At 34.2% G+C, this 25024-nt stretch overlaps 1 protein-coding gene across 1 annotated transcript in view; it reads right to left on the reverse strand.

Annotated features, from left to right (window-relative positions):
* Nucleotides 1-703: 703 nt before the first annotated feature.
* The window catches only part of GEN1 (GEN1 Holliday junction 5' flap endonuclease), a 32963-nt gene continuing 8642 nt past the window's right edge, over nucleotides 704-25024 (reverse strand). The window contains exons 4-15 of the mRNA XM_026014949.2: nucleotides 24544-24730; nucleotides 20268-20444; nucleotides 18136-18246; nucleotides 15742-15815; nucleotides 12486-12574; nucleotides 10613-10763; nucleotides 10267-10303; nucleotides 10096-10176; nucleotides 8913-9043; nucleotides 7154-7215; nucleotides 5607-5747; nucleotides 704-5061 (exon numbers count right to left, since the gene is read on the reverse strand). Coding sequence (XP_025870734.2) covers nucleotides 3743-5061; nucleotides 5607-5747; nucleotides 7154-7215; nucleotides 8913-9043; nucleotides 10096-10176; nucleotides 10267-10303; nucleotides 10613-10763; nucleotides 12486-12574; nucleotides 15742-15815; nucleotides 18136-18246; nucleotides 20268-20444; nucleotides 24544-24730 — 2560 coding nt within the window. The 3' untranslated portion in view covers nucleotides 704-3742. The remainder of the gene's footprint in view (nucleotides 5062-5606; nucleotides 5748-7153; nucleotides 7216-8912; nucleotides 9044-10095; nucleotides 10177-10266; nucleotides 10304-10612; nucleotides 10764-12485; nucleotides 12575-15741; nucleotides 15816-18135; nucleotides 18247-20267; nucleotides 20445-24543; nucleotides 24731-25024) is intronic.

Here is a 25024-nt window from a genome sequence, read left to right on the forward strand (position 1 = left end):
ATAATAGTGAAAGGGAATAGAAGGGAAGGGAGAAGAAATGGGTAGGAAATATCAGAAAGGGAGACAGAACATGAAGACTCCTAACTCTGGGAAAGGAACTAGGGGTGGTGGAAGGGGAGGAGGGCAGGGGACTGGGGGTGAATGGGTGACGGGCACTGAGGGGGGCACTTGACAGGATGTGCACTGGGTGTTATTCTGTATGTTGGCAAATTGAACACCAATAAAATAAATTTATTATTAAAAAATAAAAATATAACTTCAGAAAAAGCACAAAAATTCAAAAGTATTCCAAATCTGAATCAAATTTTTAAACATGGATTAGTGTCATAAGTTAGGTTAATAGGTTAATAAACCAAATTTCATATTCGATCTTGGGAAAATCTCTTCACTACTCAGGACTTGTTTTCTAATCTATAAAATAATGATGGCAGGGATGCCTGGGTGGCTCAGCGGTTGAGTGTCTGCCTTTGGCTTAGGGCGTGATCTCGGAGTCCTGGGACCGAGTCCCACATCAGGATCCCTGCGTGGATCCTGCTTCTCCCTCTGCCTATGTCTCTGCCTCTCTCTGTCTCTCATGGGTAAATAAATAAAATCTTTAAAAAATTTTAAAATAAAATAATGATGGCAGTGCATATGTGGGAGAGGTTAGAGCATAAACATTTTAGATATTAAAGAATTTAGACAGGTAAAATTCTTGAAAAAATTTGTTTTTAGAACAGCTTTATTGTGATATAATTCACATACCACAGAATTTGTCGATTTAAATTGCACAATTCAATGGTTTTAGTAAATCGGCATTTTGCAACCATCATCAAAATCAACTTTAGAACATTTTCTTTATCCACTCACTTTCCCCCCCAAAACCGTCCCATTAACAATCATTTTCCCTTCTTCCTTCTCAACCTCCTATCCTCCACCCCAACTCTCACAGTCCTTGGTAACCATGAGTCTACTTTCTGCTTCTATACAGATTTATTTATTTTGAAGTTTTTACATAAATTGAATCATATATGCCGCCTTTCCAAGCAGCCTCTCCCTTAGCATGCTTTCAAGGTTCATCATATTGTAACAGGTATCAGTACTTCCTTTTCTTTTTAATGCCAATATTCCATTGTATTGATATGCCCCATTTTGTTTATTCATCTGTTGATGGACATTTGGCTTATTTCCAATTTTGGGCTATTATGAATTATGCTATGAATATTTGCATAAACGTTTTTGTGTAGACATATGCCTTCATTTCTCTTGGGTATATTTTTGGGATTGAATCTGCTGGATCATATGGTAACAATGTTTAACCATTTGAAGAATCACCTTTTTCCAAAATCACTTTTTCCTATTTTACATTTCTACCAGTAGGTTATGAGGGTTCCACTTTCTCCACATCCTCACCAACACTTGTTTTTATGATTCTGCCTGGTGTAAAGTGGTATCTCATTGTGGTTTTGATTTGTATTTTTCTGATAAATAACGAATTTGAGTCTTTTTATGTTTATTGGGCATTTGTACATCTTCTTTGGAGAAATGCTTACTCAGATGTTTTATTCACTTTTTATTATTGGGTTGTAAGAGCTTTTTAGACATGTGTCTCTAGTCATAAGTCCTTTATCACATTCATGATTTAAAAATATTTTCTACTCTTTTATGGGTTGTCTCTTCATTTTGATGGTATCCTCTGAAACACAAAAGTTGTTGGTTTTGATGAAGTACAATGTATTTGCTTTTGCCATCTAGGCTTTCAGTGTTACATCTAAGAAATTCTCCCTTAACCCAAAGTCAAAAAGATGTTTGTATTTTCTTCTGTAAGTTGTATAGTTTGTAACCAGGTCTGATCCATTTTGAGTTAACTTTGCATATAGTAGGAGTCAGTGCTTAAAATCCATCCTTTTGCTTATGGATATCCAGTAGTGCCAGTAGAATTTGCTGAAAGAATACTGTTTCCCCATTGAGTTATATTGGTACTCTGGTTGAAAATCAATTGAACATAAACGTTAGGGCATGTATCTGGATCCTCAATTCTATTTCATTGATCTGTATATCTATCTACCTTGATGTCACTACAACACACTTATCACTGAAACCTTGAGGTAAGTTTTGAAATCAGAATCAGGAGAGTCAAGTCTTCCCATTTCTTTTAAGATGTTTTTGTCTTTCTGTGCCCCTTAAATTTCCACATGGAGTTTTAGAATCAGCCTATTTGTGCAAAGAAATCTGCTGAAATTAGTAGAGAAATTAGTAGAGATGGCCTTTATTCTATAAACTAGTTTGGAAAATATCTTAATAGCAAGTTGTCTGATGCATGAACATGGGATGTCTTTCCCTTTAATCTGGGCTGAGTTATGCTTCTGGGAACTATGTTCCCTTTCATCTAGGTTTTCTTTCTTTCAACAATATTTCGTGGTTTTCAGAGTGTATATTCTGCATTTCTTTTGTTAAATTCATTCCAAAGTATTTTATCCTTTTTGATGCTACTGGGAACAGAATTTTTTTTTTTAAAGATTTTATTTATTCATGAGAGACAGAGAGCAGGCAGAGACATAGGCAGAGGGAGAAGCAGTTTCCTCTCAGGGAGCCCGATGTAGGACTCAATCCTGTAACTCCAGGATCACGCCCTGAGCCGAAGGCAGACGCTCAACCACTGAGCCACCCAGGCGTCCCTGAACAGAATTTTCTTAATTTCATTTAATATTATTCACTACTGATGTATAGAAATATAATTGATGTTTGTATATTGATCTTGTATCCTGCAACCTTGCTGAACTCATTTGTTAGTTCTTGTAGTTTTCAGTGAGCTTGTTAGAATTTTGTATATAAAGACCTTGTCATCTGCAAATAGCAACAGTTTTACTTCATACTTTCCAATTCCGTTACCTCTAGACTTCCTGATTTGTTAAATAAATTAATGCACAATTTAATATTTAGAGTTACTGAAGTGAATATTGTACAAAATCACTTTTAAAAAAAGGAAAAAAGTGATATATATATATAAAAGCCAATAGATTAGGAGGTGAGAAATCTGGCTCCCACACGATTATTAATCAGTTGTGTGATCCTGAGCAAATTTCTAAGTCTTTTCTCATTATACATTCTATTTGCAGATTTTTCCATTTGGCATAACTGTGAACTCCTGGGGTTAGTTAAGAAGTTAACTTTCCTCAGTTTTTTCAGCCATTACAACCATCATTTTCACTAACTATATTGGGCATCTTCCTCCTTTTCCATTTTTTGCCCCTCACAAAGAGAATAAGGTTACCAACAATGGAAGAACACACTAACTGTATCTTCATATTGAGAGAAATAAAACTCTGAGGAAAGGCACATTAGAAGACATTGAGAGAGTATAGGCAATTACAAAGAGTTATCTTCATCAGAACAGGCTGAAATATAAACGAAAACTTTAGAGGTTTATGGAAAAAATGAATAAAAGCAAATGAATGAAGCATTTACTCTAGGACCGTGCTAACATCTTAAACTTTAAGGAAAAATCAATAAAGATATAAAAATGACAAAAGTATGTTCTAAAAGTATACATTATCTTCAGTTTTTACTACAAGGATCATCTTTTAAAACCAAAGTTTTAGGCAACATTTTTTATTTCAATTTTAATTAAAATGGAAAAAGTGTCTCATGATATACAGAACCACATTCCATCTTTATGCCAAATGTAGAGACTTTGCCTCTGCTTCTGCTAGTGCTGATGGCACTAAAATAGTAAGTTATATTAAAATTTTTTAATTTCACTTCAAGAGTTTTGGAACCTTAGTTTTAATCGCTGATATAAAGGAAGAGGACTATCCACAGAAGCAGCAGAGTCACCTTTATCCTTATGACACTGTAGAGAACTCAGAGAACCTTTAGCTGCATCTGGGAAACAGCATTCTTCATTTCCAGCTGCTTTATAAGCCTGGATGCACTGTTCAGTTTCTTTAATATATATTTTAGGGTTATTCAACTTGTTGGCATCATTTTTCTTGAATTGGGCTGAGTTATGCTTCTGAGAACTATGTTTCATTTTCTGAGTTGTGTTTTTAGCTTTCTCAAACACTAGGACACTTTCTTCATCAGAAGAATGTCTGTCAAGGCAAACGCTCTTCATTACACTTTTCTGAGTGGTGTGCAAATCAACTTTTTTACTATGATGTAAAGCAGTATTTGGTGGTCCAACTCTAACATCGGAGGTCTTTACTATTGGGTTACTGGCAGTAGAAGATACAGAAGTATTCATTTTATAGTTTTCTTGAAATAGCTGGTCTCCTTTTAGAACTTTAGATTTTCTAGATTCATTTTGGAAATGAATTCCTAGAAGATTCTTTGAAAGATGTGATGGACAATCAGAATCACTCTTAGCAATACAAGATTCATTTATGGTAAGTAGGGACAAAGTTTTCAGGTCAACATTTGGTTGCGCATTATCCTGCGGATATGATGATTTTATACGTATTCGTTCCTTTAAAGGCAAATCCTGAAGATGTAAATAAGTAATGCCAGAAAGTAGATGCTCTTCAGCAGTAGTCTTCTGAAGATCCTGACCCAACACTTTATTAATGTTTGTGGTGTACCATTCTGATTCACATGTTAATTGTGCTGGGATATTTTTAAAATTTTCAGGGATGGCTACTTCAAGATCTGACTTTAAACTGAGAGAAGAAGTGTTACTTGGAATAGCTGGAGAATTACTAAAAGAAGTACCTTCCCAGTCAATGGTGCTTAAGTGTAGATCAGCAATTGCTGACATGTTATGGGATGAGGTACCAGGTTGACTAGATTCTGGAATTAGAGACATACTAACAGCTAGATCCTGCTGCATAGCCAAAGGTCTTGGAGAAGACATTAAGTGCTCTTGTGTATTCAAACAGGGAGTATCTTCAGGTAACATCAAGCTATTCAATGAGGCAGAAATAGATTTCTGGGGTAATGCACCATCAGGGGTAATTTCCAAACTTAACTTGGAATTCTGCTTAGAAAAGACTTCACATGTGGGGTTTAAATTCATCTGTGACTGGAAACTCATCATATTATCTGATTCTGGCTGTCTGTTTTCTTTAGACTTAATTTTCATGCCTAAAAATAAAAATAAATACAATACTATTAAAATCTCTTTTATTTTCCTTGTGTAAACAAATAACGAGTTTATATCAGAAATCTTCTATATGAGCAATTTTTATTTTTGTTTTTTTTGTCTCAGTGCATTCCTGGAAACTATTTATAACTGTGTTATAAATAATCACAGCAACATAATTGTTAATATTATAAAATATTTTCTTTTGGAGACAATGTTATAATTGAATTTGTTTTCCTCATCAAGTTTTAGAAAATAAGGAAAACCTGTTTATAATCCAAAAGCTGCTATACATACTAGTTGCTCAACAAGTAATAGTACAATTACTATTAACACTTAAGTTAGCAGACAAGAGCAGAATGGTTTACCTATGGCTTTAAAAGAAGTGTATCAAGACAAAGAAGTAAGAGTAAAATTCTAACTCTTGATTTTATAGAACTTCCAGCAAAATTTAGACAAGATAGATTCAAATCTATCTATAGAAGAATAGGTAACTCTTCTATAACATTTGTGTGTGGCATCAATAGCTATGAAATGCAATACTTACATTTTTGTTTCTTCCCTTTCAGTTCTAAGTTTTGTTTTTGATAAACAGCAACAATCTCAGGATAAGCCGCTTCAAACAATGATTTTTCTTCTATTGTTTGTAGAACCAATTCTCCATGTTGATCTTCTATAGCATAATGTTCTAAAAGATTAAAAATTTAAAAATTAAATATCTGTTTTAATCATCTGTTGATACTAGTGCAGAAATGAGTTTCTTCTGCCTTGCAAGACCTGGAAAAAGATTCCTTTCAAAATGAGAACTTTAAATTCTCTTGCTCTAAAGGTCTACAGGATGGAAAACTTTGCTTAGATAAGGTTAGTTCCTTTTAATTTAGTAGAGTAAGTGTTAAAATTCCAGATAAGGAATAGGAATAGACAGTTTTCTAAAATTCCAACATTAACTTTCTTTAGTGGTGGCTCCTGAAAAGAACAGAATTGAAGAAAGATACAGCCAGGCTCACTGGGCTCACAGCAGCTACTAAATGAAAAGGAGAATGCTTGCAAGTAAATTTACAATATGATATAAATAGACTAGATCCTTTTGTTTATACAGGAGGAAAAAATTGCATGAGAAGCCACACTATACTGAAAATATTAGTTGATGAATTTAAAGTACGAACTATGGAAACAGGTGAACTTACATTGTTTCTTAGTTAAACTGGTTAGGGGTAAATTTTCTCCCTTAAGAAACAGCACCCACAAAGGACAATGCTCAGTTCTGGACAGAGGGTACTGCTAAACTGGGTTAATAGGATTTTCTTCTCTTAAAATATACTACGGTTGGTGGAACTGTTCCCAAATAGTCCTCAAAATTCTTCAGCTTTCCATTTTCCTAGTATTGCTTAGAATGGTTTATCAAATTCTTTGTAATTTCATTCTTCAAAATTACCTACAACTTAAACGTTCATTGACAAATTAACTGCCTTACTCATTCACATATAATCACACAATCTAATTTCAAAGTAAAATAGAAATAAATTTGGGATTACTTTCCTTTTTAAATGATCTGTGGTTTCCTTGCCTTCAGACTGAGAACTAATTCAGAATTCACTACATTTTTGTCTGTAGCAAAATAAGAGTAATTTGACAACTATAAATGCTCATGAAAAGTAAACAAAGAAAGGAGAGGAAGAGTACCTCAGGTGCCATGCAGCAACCTTGATTTCTTTAGATACAAGCACACAATGAAATCCAATGACTAGACTGTTTGCAGCAGCATTTTTTTCAGAAATATTGATTAAAACTACTTCCATACTATATTCTAAAACATTAATTATAATAGAAATGTAAACTTAAGATATTAAGATAAAATTACTTAAAGTAACTAAATTTAATACTTACTGTTAGTTAAAACTTAATTTAAGTAGTACAGGAAAACTATGAAATCAATCCTCAGTGCATGTGCTATGTCTCTTTTTCATTTATATATGTATTTATATATGTGTTTCTGTGTGTATACATATATATATATGTATATTTTACATATGTATATGATATCTAAACATATATGGTTAAATGTTACAAATTTTGTTTAAAGTGAATACATACCAGGCTTCTCCCATTCTATTTCAAAGCAATGAATTCCATTTCTGATCCGAGATTTAACAATTCTGAAACACAAATTCTTCTAATGAGATCCAAGTGCAGAAGTTATTTTGAAATTTTCAATTTGTAGGATGAATCATTCAATTTTTCAATAATTCAATTACTCAATAATTCAATTTCCATTGATTTTATTCTATTTTTATAATATTCTAAAAATACTGTAAAGAAGGCACCTGGATGGCTCAGTTGGTTAAGTGTCTGCCTTCAGCTCAGGTCATGATCTCAGGGTCCTGGGATGGAGCCCTCTCTTAGGTTTCCTGCCCCTGCTTCTCTCTCTTCCTCTGCCCCTCTACCTTGTTTTGCTAGCTCAAAAAAATAAATACAATTAAAAAAAAATACCGCAAAGAATTATGGCATAGTTATTCCTTTGACTAGTTTATTCAAAAGATAATTTCATTGTTAGGGGTACAGAGTTGATGATTGTTATATCCTATCAGTAGATTTCATTATTATCCAGTGTTCCTCTTTTCCATAATAATGATTTTTCTTTTAAAGTCTATTTCGCTTCTGTTAACTTTGCAACATCACTCTGGTAAATATTTATGTGATGTAATCTTTTAAATCTCTTTATTTTCAAATTTTGTGTAGTTTTATTCTGTACATGCCCTATAAATAGCAGACAATTGCTGAATTTTGTTTATTCGTCCAATATATTGCCTTTTAATAGAGGAGTTTAAGCCCACTTATATTTATTGTGATTGCTGATTTTGCTGGATTCATTCATACACCTTATTTTATGTCTTCTGTTACCCAAATTTTTCTTTGCTACTTCCCTCTTCCTCCTTCCTGTGATTTTTTTGGGTTGACAGTTTTACTTTCCTATTTTATGTACTGGTTTCAAAGATAGATTGTATTTCTGGTGTTTTAGTGGTTACCTGTAATTGTTTTATATTTATGCTTTGGAAGTTTTAGTTCATTATCATCATTGTATATAAATCATCAAGCATTATACAGTTATTTATATACATATTTTTTCCAGTTAGTTTATTAAAATAGCTAAATACATTTTATTGATTTCTCTATATTGATTGACCACTTTTTTGTTATCCACATCATCTCTCTGGGTTCATGTTTCTTATTGCTAAGGTACATCTTTTAGTAGTACTTTTAGTGGGGATTTGTGACTTATTCACCAACCAGTGAATAAGGCTTTACTGATTATTTTTACTCAAGCTTTGAAGTGTTATTCTATCAATTTCTGGCTTCTATTGCTGTCATGAAAGATGTATGCTATCAGATTGTCATTCTTTTGTAGTTTATCATTTTTCTTCGATACTTCCTCCCACCAAACTTTTAGTTGGAAATTTTTAAACCTTTAGAAAAGTTGCAAAAATAGCACAATGAATATTCATATACCATTTGCTGAGTTTTACCAATTCTCAGTTTCTATCCCTCTATTCACTTTTCATTTTTGTTTCCTTTCTGGTTCATTGAAATAGTTCAATGGTTAAGCTTGGCTCTATCATTTTATATTTATTTCTTTTAATAATCTGTTATTACTACTTGTTTGAAGCAAAAAGTGTGTGAAGGCATGAACTATGTTATCTTGATTGTAAATCCTGAATAAACTTTTAGTATTTCCTACTAGACCTTTACTCCATTTTTATGTAACAAAGAGCTATATATCCTACTACTAAGAAGATTATTTTAGATCATAAGATACTCAAGTGGAAACACCTCTTCATACAACTCTTTATATTACCGAATTGGCTGTAGTTGATTTGAATTCCTTCTACCGAGCTTTCTTTCTATCATGTCATAGTGGGTCAAAAGTACTAACAATTTCTCACATGCATAGTGATTGGGCCATTCCATTTTTTCAAGAGTAAATCTCTGTAAATATAAAACAAATAAAACAAGATTTTTTTTATCTCTTGCAGACAAACAGCCCTGTTAAGTGATACAATTTTTTTCTTACAGAATTAACATTAGTTAAAATAGTATCAATGAGAATATTCCCAGAAAGAACAATGAGCCTCCTAAGGAGGCAAAATTGCATGAGAATTAAGTGTGAGGGTTGTCAGTTTGAACCCCAGTATCATATTTCTGAGATGTTGAGCAAATTACTTAATCTCTTTTAGCCTCAGGATTTCCATCATAAAATATAACCCAACTCAGAGATTATAAAGATTAAGTGAGGTTACATGTAATATGTTATTTATGATATTAAATTTTAATGTTCAGTCAATGTTTGTTGCCATTAGTATTACTGTTGTTGGTAGGGATAAGCAACAAATACGTATAGTTTATTGAACCACTCTGTTTCCCTAGCCACTATACTAGGGGCTATTATAACCCCTAATTTATATATTTAGGTTAAATATCTCATTTAATCTTCATAATGACTTCATGAAAAAAAGTAATATTATTTCTCTTTTGAGGACAATACATATACAAGGTCACATAGTAAGTGACAGACTTTCCAAATTTAAAGTTAGGTCACTGATTAAAAATCCCAATGCCCTTTGGAGAACATGGCATAATGTATAAACTTGTCAAATCACTATGTTGAATACCTGAAACTAATGTAACCTCATGTGTTCACTAAAAAAAAAAAAAATCCCATTACCTTTGCAAACTGTATTACCTTTTATAAAAACATACTGGAGCCTCACATTCTCTGGGTATTAGGCCCCAACCTCAGTATCTTCCTGAATACAATGTATCTGTACATGGTATATAAGGTGTCTTCTAAATAATAGCATAATTATGGTTTGCCTTGTGGTCTGCAAAGGTTTCTAGTGGCAAAGGAATGAAGATTAGAAATAAATGCTTAGAACTACATGTGCAGTCAAACCTCTTTCAAATCTCCTCTCAGACCAAAGTGATTATCCCTTCTTATTTTCCAACTACATAGCATAAAGAAAGTTTTTATTTTCCAGTACCTGAAACAATAATAAATCAGGTCTTTGGTACCTGATTACTTTCACCAATTTATCCTTGTTCAAAAGGAATTCTTGAGTAACCTAGCAAGAGAAAATAAAATAGGAATTCAGATTTCAAACTTTTTAACAGAACTTCTGAAATAAAACACTCATTTGAATGTTAGTTATTACCTCATAGAATGGGAATCCCTCGCAACTGCATGCTTTTCTGAAAATAAATTACATACATGTTGTTAATACAATCAGGCAATTTTTCGACAGACTCTAAATTCATTTCATCCAATCTCTGCTCATTTAATGAAAAATGTCCTTGGATAATATCCGTCATCAAGCTTCTCTTTGAATAACTATTACATCACTATCTTCCGAGATAGCCTAATATTTGTACCAAATCAAAAAAAGGATTTTGTGAAATGTTACTAACCTAGACACGGGGGAAGGTTATGTAGAAATAATTCAAGTAGAGGTGTATATATATATCACGACAGGAAAAAAAGGAGTTAAAAAAAGAACTTACTTCTTAATGCTATTCTCTACCGCAATCAATTGTCTCTCATGCTCGGTACGGTGCCAGTCACAAGGACAACAGTATTCGTAATCATGTGGTTCACAATATCGATTAGTTTTACATAGTTTGCATCCATTACGTACATGATCCTTAGGTGAACCTTTATGCAAACACAAAGTAGGGTTTTCACCACTTTTAAACTTACCTTCTACATATATGTTTTGCTTTTTTATCCTTATCCAAATTTTTAACAATGAATACTGCCTTGCAGAGTCCGTAGCATATAGGAAGGTTCCATTACATTTAGACTGAATAAGTGATGCACACTATAATAATTCTTAAGACAATGTAGATCCTAAGCTACCTATAAGCTCCTCTTATATGACACTGCTTTTTGTTGTTGTTTCTATAGATTATTCTTCCATCTGACACTGTTCATTTGTAATTAGAAATTATCATTTAATAACCAACTATAGAAAACTTTGTGATTTGGTAGCTATACACAAGAAAAGTAGGATATAATTACTAGCATTAAAAAAAAGATTATTTACCTAACAACAGAATAATTCATGAAGTGGTTTCCTGAATGAGAATATTAAAAAAAATATAACAGTTAATTACCTCTGCTAGTGTCTAGCCCTCAGTTACCTGCACAGCTATTTTTAAACTGTGCTTGGAATATGAACGAATTATGACTATGGCACAGGTGTGGGGCCCTAGTTCCCTTTTGAAGGAAAGCACAACCACTTTTAACATTGTTTTTAGAACACAGAAGCGCACATATAATTGATAGGAACTAAAACTGTCATTTATAAAGTCAAAAAACGACAGAATTGAATTTTATAAAGCATCTTACAAAAACATTTGTCCATGATTTCATCTATAATTTAATAATGTTTACGAACACAAAGACAAATAATTTTTCTTTTTTTACTTGTATTTATTTATTTTAAAAAGATTTTATTTATTCATGAGACACACACACACACACACACACACACACACACACACACACACAGAGGCAGACACAGGCAGAGGGAGAGGCAGGCTCCATGCAGGGAGCCCGAAGTGGGACTCGATCCTGGGTCTCGATCACGCCCTGAGCAGAACACAGATGCTTAACTGCTGAACGATCCAGGCATCCCTACTTTTATTATTATTAAAGAGTTTATGTATTTATTTCTTTGGGAGAGAGAGAGAGAGAGAGAGAGAACATTACCTGGAGAGGGAGGGTAGAGGGAGAGGGAGAGGCAGACTCCTCGCTGAGTAGGGTGCCAGACTCAAACCTAGGACCCAGGATCATGACCTGAGCTAAAGGCAGATGCTTAAATAACTAAGCCACCCAGGAGCCCCAAGAACTTCTTCTAAAAGATGAACTAATAAGATCTCCTACTCTCTCCTGGGAGTGAATGGTGTTTCTGATCCAGTATATTTATTAATGACATTTTTCTTTTACCAAGGCTAATGAAGAGAAGCCAAGTTATTTTCAGTAATAATGAACACATATTAGAAATTAGTTTTAAGTCACTATCCTTATGCAATAAAAACAAATGGTTTCAGTTCAATTTTTCCTTAAGGTTTAGCAGTATGATATATTTTTTTTTGTTTAAATGGATTTCTATATTGAAACCATAATTTTAAAATCTATGTAATTTGGTATTATAATTTGAAACTGCACTTATCCTATATTTATCATGTATATCACATTATTTCATTCAATTAACAATTACTGAATGCCAACTATGCATATGTAACACAACCCCTGACACGAGGATTTTCAATCTACTGAGGAAGATAGGTATGTAACAAGTATAAGAATAGGATGACGATGTGGGTATCAGACACTAATGTTCTGCAGATATCATTCCCCATATCTGCTTACCTGGATGGGAACACACAGAACAATGGGCCAGTTTTTTAATAGCTAGTGGTTGTGGATCAGAGCAAGATTCTTCACTCCACTGTGTAAATCTGTAAAAAAGAAATGTTAAAAGGAAAACAACACAAAACAAAAAGAAAGTCACTAAAATGTCATGCTCTCAAATGTCAGGCTATTCTAAAAGTTCCCTTCCTTACCTGCCTACTTGTGTTCCCTTTGGTGGCAGATAAAGTCGCTGGCCCAGCCTGGAACACTCTCAATCTATGTTTTTCAATTTAAAAATGTGCCCCCAAAGACAACTGAATTACAACAGGGGGAAGAGGGAGTAAGACAGTTACAGAAAAAAACAGAAGTAGGAAGGGGGGGGGGGGGCAGGAGAAGGAGGTAGCAGGAGAAGGAGAGAAAAGGAGTATGTATTCGTATATTCATATGTGTATATTCATATATTCATTCAGTTTTTGGAGTTTTTTTTTTTAGAGAATCTTAAGTTAGGCAGCAATACGTAGGGAGAATGATTTGTATATGTCTATTTGATCTCTTTTCTGTGTGTGCGTATAAAACAAATAGAATTGTGAACATTTTTCTGTATCAGAAAGAGGGGTGAAGGGTAAAGTATAAAACTAAATAGAACATTAAGTTTCTGGGTAAACACTGTTTAAAAAATCTAGACTATGTGAAATTATCAATTTCATAATCTCTTATGAAAACAACAGAACATTATCTGCTCAATGGATGATTTTAAGGAAAATGTGTATCTGCTAAGATTTCTACTAAATAAAAGTTAATTTTATTTTTGGCTAAAGTTCTAGGCAATATAAAGCCACCAAGGGGATAGTTAAGTATTCCTCATAAAACACAAGTGCTCTGAATTATGTTCCTCTACTTACAGAAGTTAAAGGTCTAATAAAAAGCTAAATTATCTCTTCAATTCATTGCGCAGTAGCTGGTACTAAGAGTCATTATTTGGCTTTTGGAATTTCCGACTCATTCACTACAAAGACCAGGTATAAGCTTGCTAAAAATTAACATAGATGCTGGATAAATCTATTAATGCTAATTTTTAGCAAACTTACACCTGGTCTTTGTAGTAAATGAATAGAATGTGGAAAAAAACAAGGGGGGAAAGTCAGTCTAAATTAATGTTAGAATGATACATTAATGATAATAAGGTAATTTTATTCTTTTCAAGTGTTCAAAGATTTCATAAAATGTTGCCAAAAGCACATATTTGCTGAAATTACGTCAATAAGGATGATTTGTAGTTAGCCAAATGCCATACCTTCTTTTTATTCTTTATATCATTCTTTAAATTATTCTTCACAATTCCCAAATGATTCCATGCCAAAGTATACCTTTCTTTCCTGCTTTAGCACAGTACTCATTGATACCAGTAAGGGATTCGGTCAAGTCTTAGATCTATCAATAGCTTTATAGCTGAAGAAGCACTGCGATTTCTAATTTTTTCATGGTCATTCCTTCTTGATTTCTACAATTTAATATTCCCTTTTGTGCACTCACCATCTCAAACCTACTGGTGGCCAAGACGGCTGAAGTGTCCCAGTGCCCCAAATCCCTTTTATTCATTCCACACTTTATCATCATTAACATTAATTAGTAATTAATGTTAACATAAACCATTGCTTTCATTAAGTAAATATAATTCACACGCTTTCGAAACTAGACAGCACAGTTGGTAAACTTCCATATATTCTGTACCTTAGCTGCGCAGTCTATACTAATTAGAATTAATATATTACCAAATAGGTGGCTATAGAACAAAGGGCACCCAAGTAAAAACTGTGATCAAGTGTTACTTATTATTAAGTATTTGCAATATATTAGACATTTCACTTATAGAGAAGAAATATGATATCAAAATATTTTATGTCAAAAATAATTTTATTTTTTTGTTTTATTTTTATTTTTTAAAAAGATTTATTTATTTATGATAGACATAGAGAGAGAGAGAGAGAGAGAGAGAGAGAGAGGCAGAGACACAGGAGGAGGGAGAAGCAGGCCCCATGCTGGGAGCCCGACATGGGACTTGATCCCGGGACTCCAGGATCGCACCCTGGGCCAAAGGCAGGCACCAAACCGCTGAGCCACCCAGGGATCTCCTCAAAAATTATTTTAAATGTAAAATTATTTTATGGTTATGTTTATCTTTAAATAGTCTAAAATAGCCTGCGGTAAAAGCCCATGGTTATAAATAAACACATTTGGCATATTACTACTTGTATTTGTATTAAAACAATGCAGTATGGCTTAGGACATGTAGTCTCATTTTTTTCTTTGGAAAATTCCAGAATGAATATAAATCAGTGATTTTATTATTATTATTTTTTAAAGATTTAATTTTTGGGGGGGGGGGGGCACCTGGGTAGCTCAGCCAGTTAAACCTCTAACTCTTGGTTTTAGCTCAGGTCATGATCTTAGGGTCCTGAGACTGAGCCCCAGGTCCAGCTCCACACTCAGTGGGGAATCTGCTTGAGATTCTCTCCCCCTGCCCCTCTCCCTCCCTCCCATCCCCACATTCTCTTTCTCTAAAAAGTGATAAATTAAAAATCTTCAAAAAATTAAAAAAAAAAAGACTTTAAGTAATTTAAATATGGGGCTCAAGCCTGCAACTCCAAGATCAAGGCATGCTCCACTGGCAGCCAGTCAGCCATCCAAAACTCAGAGATTTTAGGTGTGCTTGGGTGGCTCAGTTGCTGAGTGACGGCTCTTTGTTTTGGCTTGGGTCATGATCTCAGGATGGTGAGATGGAGCCCCATGTCAGAGTGGAGTCTGCTTGATATTCTTTCTCTCTCTCTCTCTCTCTCTCTCACTATCTGTGCCTCCCCCCACTCACGCATGCACACGTGTTCTCTCTCAAATAAATAAGTAAATAAATAAAACCTAAAAAAAATAAAACCAACATAATTCTAAATGAAAATATAGATCAGTTTAAAAATATGAAACCCAGGGCACCTGAGTGGCTCAACTGGTTAAGCATCTGACTCTCGATTTGGGCTCAGGTCATAATCTTGGGGTTGTAAGATCAAGCTCTATATGGGGCTCTGTGCTGGACATGGAGCCTGCTTAGGATTCTTTCTCCATCCCCTCTGCCATTCCCTGCCCCCCCAAAAATAAAAATACAAATACAAAAGCCTTTTTTTGGAAAGCATAACTGAATACTTTCTGTAATAGTCACTATTCAGTTCAACAAGAATAAAAATGTCTAATGTCACAAGAAAAGAAAAGAGTAATTTTTAGTTACCTTTGAAGTAAACTTTGCCCCTTCAAAATCTGTATAAGTTTCAATGCTTGCTCTTTGCCAACTCCAGGGACTCCCTTTTATAAAGTGGAAAAGAAATTCAAATGTTAATCATTGGGGAATAAAGAAATGAAGTATGACATGTTCATTCAATTAGAGATTGTGCAGTTGACAGAATAAGGTAACTATGTAATGACAGGAAAAGATGTGTAAGATAATTTGCCACGTATAAAACAAAAATTGCAAAATATCCCACCCTGTGATCTAGATTCGTAAGTAAAATAACTACCACATTGTTAATCTATGCAAACCAAAGAGTCACAGGATTATATAATATACCACTGACAGTGTTTATTTTATGGGAATGAGGAACAGAATTTTAGAGGACTTTTACTTTTCAAGTTAATTATTTTGATAACCTTTTTTTTTTGATAACCTTTTAATTTTATCTAACTCCAGGTTATATTTGTAATCAGAAAAAGCATGTTCATTTAATATTTAAAGACCTCAACATCCAAAGAGCACAAAGGAGAGTTCCAAGTTAACTCTTGAAATTAATAGCTTAAGAAAAATTAAAATAACTGTTAAGTTGCCAACACAAAAAATGTCAATAAATGTATATTTGCACAACAATTTCTGGTTTGAGTCTTCCAGTTCCTATAAAAGCTTATGAGTTTATCCTTATAAGCAGGGTTGCTATTCAGCTAATACACACTGGGATAGACATACCAGTATTAAAATATTTCCAAGTTGGTTAGTAAATAGTTACTGAACAAGCATCCTACGTGCCTGCTGGCCAAAGGCACTTTTCAGCCTGAATCCTCTTCCCAACCCCCTTACACTTAGGATCAGCAACTAAAAGCGTAGCACCTGGCATACTAGTGGTCACCAGAAGTCTGTTTCATGGCTACAGCCTATGTTTTTACATACCCGTTGCTAGATATTTTGCATATCAACTCTCCTTTTATTAGCATTTAGCCACATGTTAAGTTTTTTGAAGGTAAATCATGTTAGTCCATAGGTGGTAAAAATCTTTAAGTAGAGCAAAATAAATAGATACCAGTTTCATCACAAAGGATAGAAAATGTCAAAATAGCTAAGGTTAATACATAATGTAACACCACTGTAGCTAAATTGGTTTCTGTGAGTTTAATTTTGTAAAGTTTTTCTTACATTCAACATTTGACTGTTTCTAGACTTTAATTATGATATAATTACATATGGGAAATAAGAATCTTCTATTTCAGAATGAGAATTATAATAAAATAATTACTTTTATGTTACTTAAAAGTTTCCCTCCTTCTGCTTCCTTTTCCTACTAGTTAAAAGAAGTGTTTCTCTCTTTGGTCACTGATGACATGTTAGAAATGATGGTTAATAATTTTACTATCCTGCTATTTTTTCCTTTCCCCAAGCTCTGGCAAAAAGAATATAGATGTCATCCTTCGTTAGATTCTCTTGGGGATAGCATACATAGTATAATGAGGGATTTAGTAAAAACACAGAGATGATCAATAGGGACATAATGATGGGACTACATAGTAAGAACTACAATACAAGGCATTTCATATTTTTAAATATATTTAAAAATGGGGTTATCCTTGTAATTCTTAATTTATCACTCACCTATTAGTATACCTGTTTGTTACAGAGTACTGTACTGTGCATCTTAAATAAAATGTTTTCATGAACAAAACTCAATGCAATGCCAGGAGGCAAGGAAGAATGAATGGCTTACCCCAATAATCATGTTGCCTAGCAACAGTAATAACACTGAGCATGTGCACAGTTGGAAAGCTACAAGAAGATTGAAAATGAAAAAATAGACAAAACAGTGATAGAAATTAATATTGGCATGACACAAGAAAAGAGTAATTCCTGTATTTTTTTTTAAATGGTAGTAAAACTTGAATGTGAATCTCTTAGTCTAGAGTAGTGGCTTACTGCTATTCAAGCAGTGGGACTAGTTATTACTCTATTCTCTTTTATAACATTCAGTGTCACAATAAGCCAGTTTTTTTTTTTTGAGCCAGTTTTTTAACAGCACTTGAAATGCTGATTAATTACCAAATTGTTTATTATACCAAAAATTATACTCTAAATTAAACTCTTTTTTTTTAAGATTTATTTATTTATGATAGACATAGAGAGAGAGAGAGGCAGAGACATAGGAGGGAGAAGCAGGCTCCATGCAGGGAGCCCGACGTAGGACTCGAACCCGGGACTCCAGGATCGCACCCTGGGCCAAAGGCAGGCGCCAAACCGCTGAGCCACCCAGAGATCCCCTAAGTTAAGTTCTTAATCAGATAGCCATATTATGTTTATATTTATGCAGCACATAAGGTATCAAAAAAGACACACTATGACTAGTAAGTAAATATAACAGTCTAAGTATACCTTTGGAAGATAATCACAGCCAAGTAGTATTGCTAGTCCAACCAGAGCATCTCTATCCAAACCTAGTTTACTCTTGATAGATGACGCTGTATAACAATCAACATGTGGATCCTAGAAGAAAGTACAATTTAGTTTAATCTTCAAAAAGTAAACACTTATACATTAAACATTACAAAAAATAATTTGTCAGAGTTGTCTCTAAATGCTTAATTATTCCTAAAAGGTAAAATAGGAAAAAATTATCCTGATCACCAGGATCTTCACAGAATCTAATGCTTCAATATCCGGAAATAAAGTCATAATTTCAAAAACTGGCTTAAAAAATAATCTATAATGGGCAACATTTTTCTCTTTATTATTTTTTGACGTCTACAAAAGATTTTCATCTTACAAAATTAGACACTGTAAAGTGAATTTTATAAAAAGTAAACATTCCTTGTAATTGCAGTACCTAAAGTTAACTATTATACTATCATTAGTAGTGCAGTGCATGTTCTTTTTTTTTAATTAGTTCAGAGGTAGAATTTAGTGATATATCAGTTGCATATAAACCCAGTACTCATTACATCAGTGCCCTCCTTATTAATACCCATCACCAGGATGCCTGGGTGACCCAGTGGTTGAGCCTTTTAGCTCAGGGCGTGATCCTGGAGTCCCAGGATCGAGTCCCACATCAGGCTGCTTCTCCCTCTGCCTATGTCTCTGTCTCTCTCTCAATCTGAGTCTCTCATGAATAAATAGATTTTTTTTTAAGATTTTTTTATGTACTCATGAGACACACACACACACACACACACACACACACACACACAGAGAGAGAAAGAATGGCAGAGACACAGGCAGAAGGAGAAGCAGGCTCCTTGCAGGGAGCCTGACATGGGACTAGATCCCGGTCTCCAGGATCACGCCCTGGGCTGAAGGCGGCACTAAACTGCTGAGCCAGCTGGGCTGCCCATAAATAGATCTTTAAAAGAAAAAATTAATGCCCATCACCCAATCATCCCTCCCTTCACCTCTGCTCCAGTAGTTTGTTTCCTAGAGTTTAGTGTCTCTTATAGTTTGTCTCCCTCTTATGCATGTTCTTGCAAAAAACCCTTGACTCACATATACAAGTATTTACTATTAGCTATGTTTAGAATTATATGAAAGTACTATTTTGTAACATTTTTGCCCACTAATATACTTTAGTATCAATAATACATATCTTTTTATTTTTTGACTTTTTAAAATGTTTTTAAAGATCAAGACCTGAGCTGAGATCAAGTCAGCTGCTTAACTGAGCCCTCCAGGTGCCACAATACTATCTTTTTAATGACTGCTTGCAATTACATTATAATGGACCCTAGGCAATGTTTCTCAGTGGGGACACTATTAGCATTTTCAGAGAGATAACAGAATTGTCTGGCAAGAGGTTTGGCTTTCCTGGCTCCAATCTACCAAATGTCTATGATCTCTCTTATCCAATCTTGAATAGTTACAACCAATATTTCCCCTGGCAATATCTCTCTAACTAAGAACCATGGCTATGTTTAACCACTCCCTAGAAATGGGCATATGAGGGGTACCTGGTTGGCGCAGTTGGTTAAGCAGCTGACTTCAGCTCAGGACATGATCTCAGAGTCCTGGGATCAAGCCCAGGGTCAGGCTCCATGCTCAGTGGGGAATCTGCTTCTCGCTCTACCCCTACCCCTGTTCATATGCGTGATCTCTCTCTCTAATAAATAAATAAAATCTTAAAAAAATAGAAATGGGCATTGTAATTACTAACAATGCTGCGATTAACATCCTTGTACATCTCCTCTTGCATATTCAGAGGTATCTGAGGATAAATTACTAAAAATGGAAGTTATAGGTCAAAGCAAGGTATTTCATATGTATTTTTATAATATATTATTGAAACTGATTTAGAATTAAACCATGTGAAACAAATCAAGCCTTTTGGAGAGAAATCCACATTTCAGAGAAAATGAATATCAATTATCAATATTTGTAACAATACTGCATTTCATTTAGCAACCGCTATGTGCCGGGCATTATGGTGTTTTACACGTATTATTTCATTTAATCATTTAATAATTCCTTTAAAAAAGGTACCTTGTGAAACAAATGCTGAAAAAGAGAAAGAAAAGTACCTTGGTATTCATAGTGAAATTCCTATAAACGGTCTGGGCACCATAGAGGAAAGCATCTCCATCATTAGTGAGACAGCCATCTACATGACCACTGGCATTAAGATAAGCACACATGGCTTCAGCTTCCCCAGCAGCTTGGACCCAGGGAATTCCTAAGCATTCCAGCATATCGAGACACTGAAAAGAAAACATAGGTGCAAGAAAACTAAGAACATTTTTACTTTTTTTTTTTTTCAGTGTTTAACTGACTTCAGTATTCCAAATATTAATAGTAACTACTTAGGCATTTTACAAATTATGATATTTAAGATACAACTGGAAATTTGAATAGTGAATACTTTATGGCATTAAAGAATATATGCTAAACTTTAGATGTGATGATAAGAAATGTATTGTGGTTATGTTTTCATCTATTTTTTAAGAGTCCTCATCTTTTAACAAAGATTCTGAAATATTGAGACTAAGGCAATATTATGTCTGGGATTTGCTTCAGAAAGACATGGGAGTAGGCAATGAGTGGGGACACTGATAATGCAAGATTGGCCAAGAGTTGGTAATTGTTTCAGATTGATGATGGGTTACTTTTATATTGACCTAAAATTTTCTATAATGAAAACTTAACAAAATTGTCAATTAAAAAGCAATCCACATTCAATTAAAGAGTAATTTTAAAATTACATTTTAGGGGTGCCTGGGTGGCTCAGTTGGTTAAGTGTCTGCCTTTGGTTCTGGTCATGATCCTGGGTCCTAGGGTTGAGCCCCACATCGGGCTCCCTGCTCAGTGGAGAGTCTGCTTCACTGTCTCCCTCTGTCCCTCTCCCCTGCTCGTTCTCTCTCTCTAATAAACAAATAAAATCTTTACAAAAAGTTACATTTTAGACAAAATACTAAATATTCAACTTTCAGTTTTGTTCAATGTTATCTCAAGATTTAAAAGAAATATCTTTTTAAATGATTAATAATTAATCACCTTAAGATTTACATCTGCAAAACTATAAAAATTCTTCTCACATGATGGCCAAGGTAATATGAGCTCTTCCAAAGAAGATGCTACTATCAAATTTTACTTGAGATGTTACAAGTCTCTTCTTTTCCTCTATCATGCCTGTACAATGAAACTCTAATGTTGTGGGAAACCACACAGGGACCAGTTGTTGATTTGCTCCCAGAAATCTAATATCTATGCAGATTGTTCTTATCAATTTGCTGATTTATAAATATTTCTCTAAGAGCTTCCTTTGTGTTATGAGTTGAATCCAGATGAACTTATAGTCTAGCCTTAGAGCCTAGAGCATTCTTTCTTGATGTTCTTGCACTTTACAATGAGAAATACTGGGTATGGTGAGGAAAAGAGGCTTTTTACCTGTAGTTTCTAGAAACTGATATTATAAATATCTTTCGCTTTAACTGATTGCTTGCATGCTATATTACATAATAAAAACCTTTGCCAGATGTTGCCCAAGGTGGATGCGGTTCAAAAAGACAAAGTACTATGTTGGAAAAAAGGCAATTTTCCAAGACTCTGGCTGGGTGACTTTAGGGAGATAGTTTTGTTATAGATGTTAGACAAAGTACTATGTTGGAAAAAAGGCTATTTTCCAAGACTCTGGCTGGGTGACTTTAGGGAGATAGTATTGTTACAGATGTTACCTCTGCCTTCCTCTAAATAAGAAATATCCTTTCAGGGGCACCTTGGTGGCTCAGTCTGTTAAACTTCTGCCTTCAGCTCAGATCATGATTTCAGGGTCTTGGGATGGAGCCCTGTGTCCAGCTCTCTGCTCAGTGGGGAGTCTGCTTCTCCCTCTCCCTCTGCCCCTCCCCCATTTGTGCTCCCTTTCTTTTTCTCTCAAATAAATAAATCTTTAAAAGAGAAAGAAGGAAGGAAGGAAGGAAGGAAGGAAGGAAGGAAGGAAGGAAGGAAAGGAAGAAAGAAAGAAAGAAGACAGAGAAAGAAGAAAGAGAGAAAGAAAGAAAAGAAAGATCCTTTCATAATAAAGAAGAGAGTCTGGAAGTATTTCAAATTCCTGCATTATTTGCCATTCCAACTCTTCAAAAACCAGGACAGAATTTGTAAATTTCCCTACTGTAAATCTCTATCATGTGGAGTGGTGTTGGAGAAAGACTATTTTGTGTTTCATGCTTATACCTAAAAGATGGCAGTGGGTTATTAGGACGTAGGGTCTGGTAATTGAGGGTACAGAGATATGAAAATGAGTTTTTTATTCATTTAGGGAACAGTGACCACTGACACAAAATGCTTAAGAACATCACAATCACTGTAAGAACGAAATAGAAATGCAGCAGTTTTCTCAAGAAGAGATGGGCATCTTTTTGCTTTAGACTGGGTATTTAATGCCCTGAATGTATGTGGGTCATGGATATTTCCAGGAACAGACTATGTAAGAAATAACTAGAATCCAGTACAGATATTTTCTTCAACTACTGATAGTCATTAAGGTAGAAAAATCACTAATTGAAAACCATTTTAAAGATCACATAGGAATAGAAAATAAAATTTTAAGAGAAAAATGATTGTTATTTCATGTAATATCTTTTAAAAAGAATGAAAATTTTAACCATGATGCAAAAGAAAAATGGAGATATGAATTAAAAGCAAATATGATAGAAAAGTTTATATCTCTAACACAAAGAACTTGAACAAAAAAAAAAATAATTAAAACCTCCAAAGATTTTTCAGGCAAAGACACAATGGCCATTTATCAACTGAGATGCCAAAAACTAAAATGTTTAACCTCACCATTAAAAGACCAATACATATTAAATATGTACTATGTGTATTTATATGTATTACATAAAGAAAGAAGTATCTTTGTTTACTAAAGAATACAAAGATAAATCTCTTACCACCAATGTTCCTCAGGTGTACTGAAATTGCATTATCTCATATCTGTGCTGGTGGAAAGTGATTGGTGAGAACTATAAAATCATTTCTAAACTTTGGTCTATCCATCCCACTTTGGGTAATTTATCTTAAAATCCCAAGTGAAATTATAATTTCACAAATAATAGAGAAGAATGAAAAGTAAACATTATATATAATCATGGGGGATGATTTCATAGCTCTTTATAGTATTTCATACACATTGCACAACCATTACAAATTATGGATTTGGATAGAATGTAGCAAAAGGAAATGTGGGTACTATAAGCTAAGTTACAAATCCAAGATACAAGTTAATTGTGGGGGCACCTGGGTGGCTAAGTCAGTTAAGTGTCAAACTCTTGATTTCAGCTCAGGTCATGATCTCGGGGTTGTGAGATCGAGCCCCACATGGGCTCCACACTGGACAGGGAACTTGCTTAAGATTCTCTCTTCCCTTCTCCCTCTGGTGCCACCCACCCCCCTGCCCCAACCGTGCACATGTGCACAGGCACCGGCACACACTCTCTCTCTCTCTCAAAATAATAATAAAAAAACCATTTGTGCACTATTATGGCAAGTTTAGAAAAATATATACAGTTAAAAAGAGGCAAAAATAATAGTTGCTATTGTTTTAATTATATATTTTATTTTAGTATAGATGATTTCTCCTTAACTTTTATAAAAATATACATTTTACGAGCCACCTGAGTGGCTCAGTGGGTTAAGTGTGCAACTCAATTTCAGCTCATGTCATGATCTTAGGGTCGTGAGATGGAGCCCTGTGTTGGCGTAAGCACAACATGTGGATTCTTTCTCTCCCTTTTTCTCTCCTGCACCTTCCCGTCCCCCACTTGCTCTCTCTCTCTCTTAAAAAAAAATATAACAATAAGTTCTTTTAAAAATTACAAAGTCCTAAGGATAGCCAAATATGTTTTCTATATATAAACTATTATTAATCCTGAACGAGTGAAGTTTAAATTAATTAGACCTCTAGTCTGGGAAATTCTTTTAAGGAAAAACATAATAGGTAACATGTATCAACTCCCTACTATGTAGTAGTTGCTTTATATATTAGATATTTTCACCACATCCCTGCAAAGTCTATTAGCATTACACAGGGTAGAAAGTGAGGCAGATATAATTTTAAAAATCTTGCTCAACGTCTCAGAATTTTTATGCACCAGAGCTGGGCTTAAGCTTAGGTTAGAATATAAACCCTCTTCTCAAAAAAAATAAATAAATAAATAACAATAAAAAAATAAACTCTCTTCTCTATCCTATTTATAGTAAGGTTAGTGAGTATTAAAGATGATTATATATAACAACATTTATCAGAGTAAAATGTAATCTCTAACTCAAATCAGAATTATTGAATGATATCTAAACATTTACCTCTTTTAAGACTGATTTAAAATGTGATCTCCCTGCTTTTTGAGACCATGTTTTTCCAGAAGGCCCATACCGAATCTGATTCCTCCTGCTCATGACATCAGCTTTCAGCTTCGGGGGTTCCCCTTCCATAACGAATACCAGTTTTACATCCATTAGTGTTAAATATGAGATACGAAAAAATAAATTCCTGAAATATAAAAATTAGTAATACATTAATCATCATATACAGATAGCAAAGTCAACACAGCAGTATGACCTAATGGCAAGAACATCAGACTAGTATCAAAAAAGTTATATGCAATCACTGAGAAATCATTGAATGTTTTTAAGCAAGAGCAATTTTTGATTGTTCTAAGTGCACATGGAAAATGGTTTAGAGACAGAGGAGGTCTGGAGCTCAGGAAGGAAAACTCCTGAATATGTCATTTCAGTATAGATAAAGAGGATGGTGGCATATAATGAGGTGATATCTCTGAACATC

The sequence above is a fragment of the Vulpes vulpes genome, chromosome 8, assembly GCF_048418805.1.
Source record: "Vulpes vulpes isolate BD-2025 chromosome 8, VulVul3, whole genome shotgun sequence".
NCBI lineage: Eukaryota > Metazoa > Chordata > Mammalia > Carnivora > Canidae > Vulpes > Vulpes vulpes.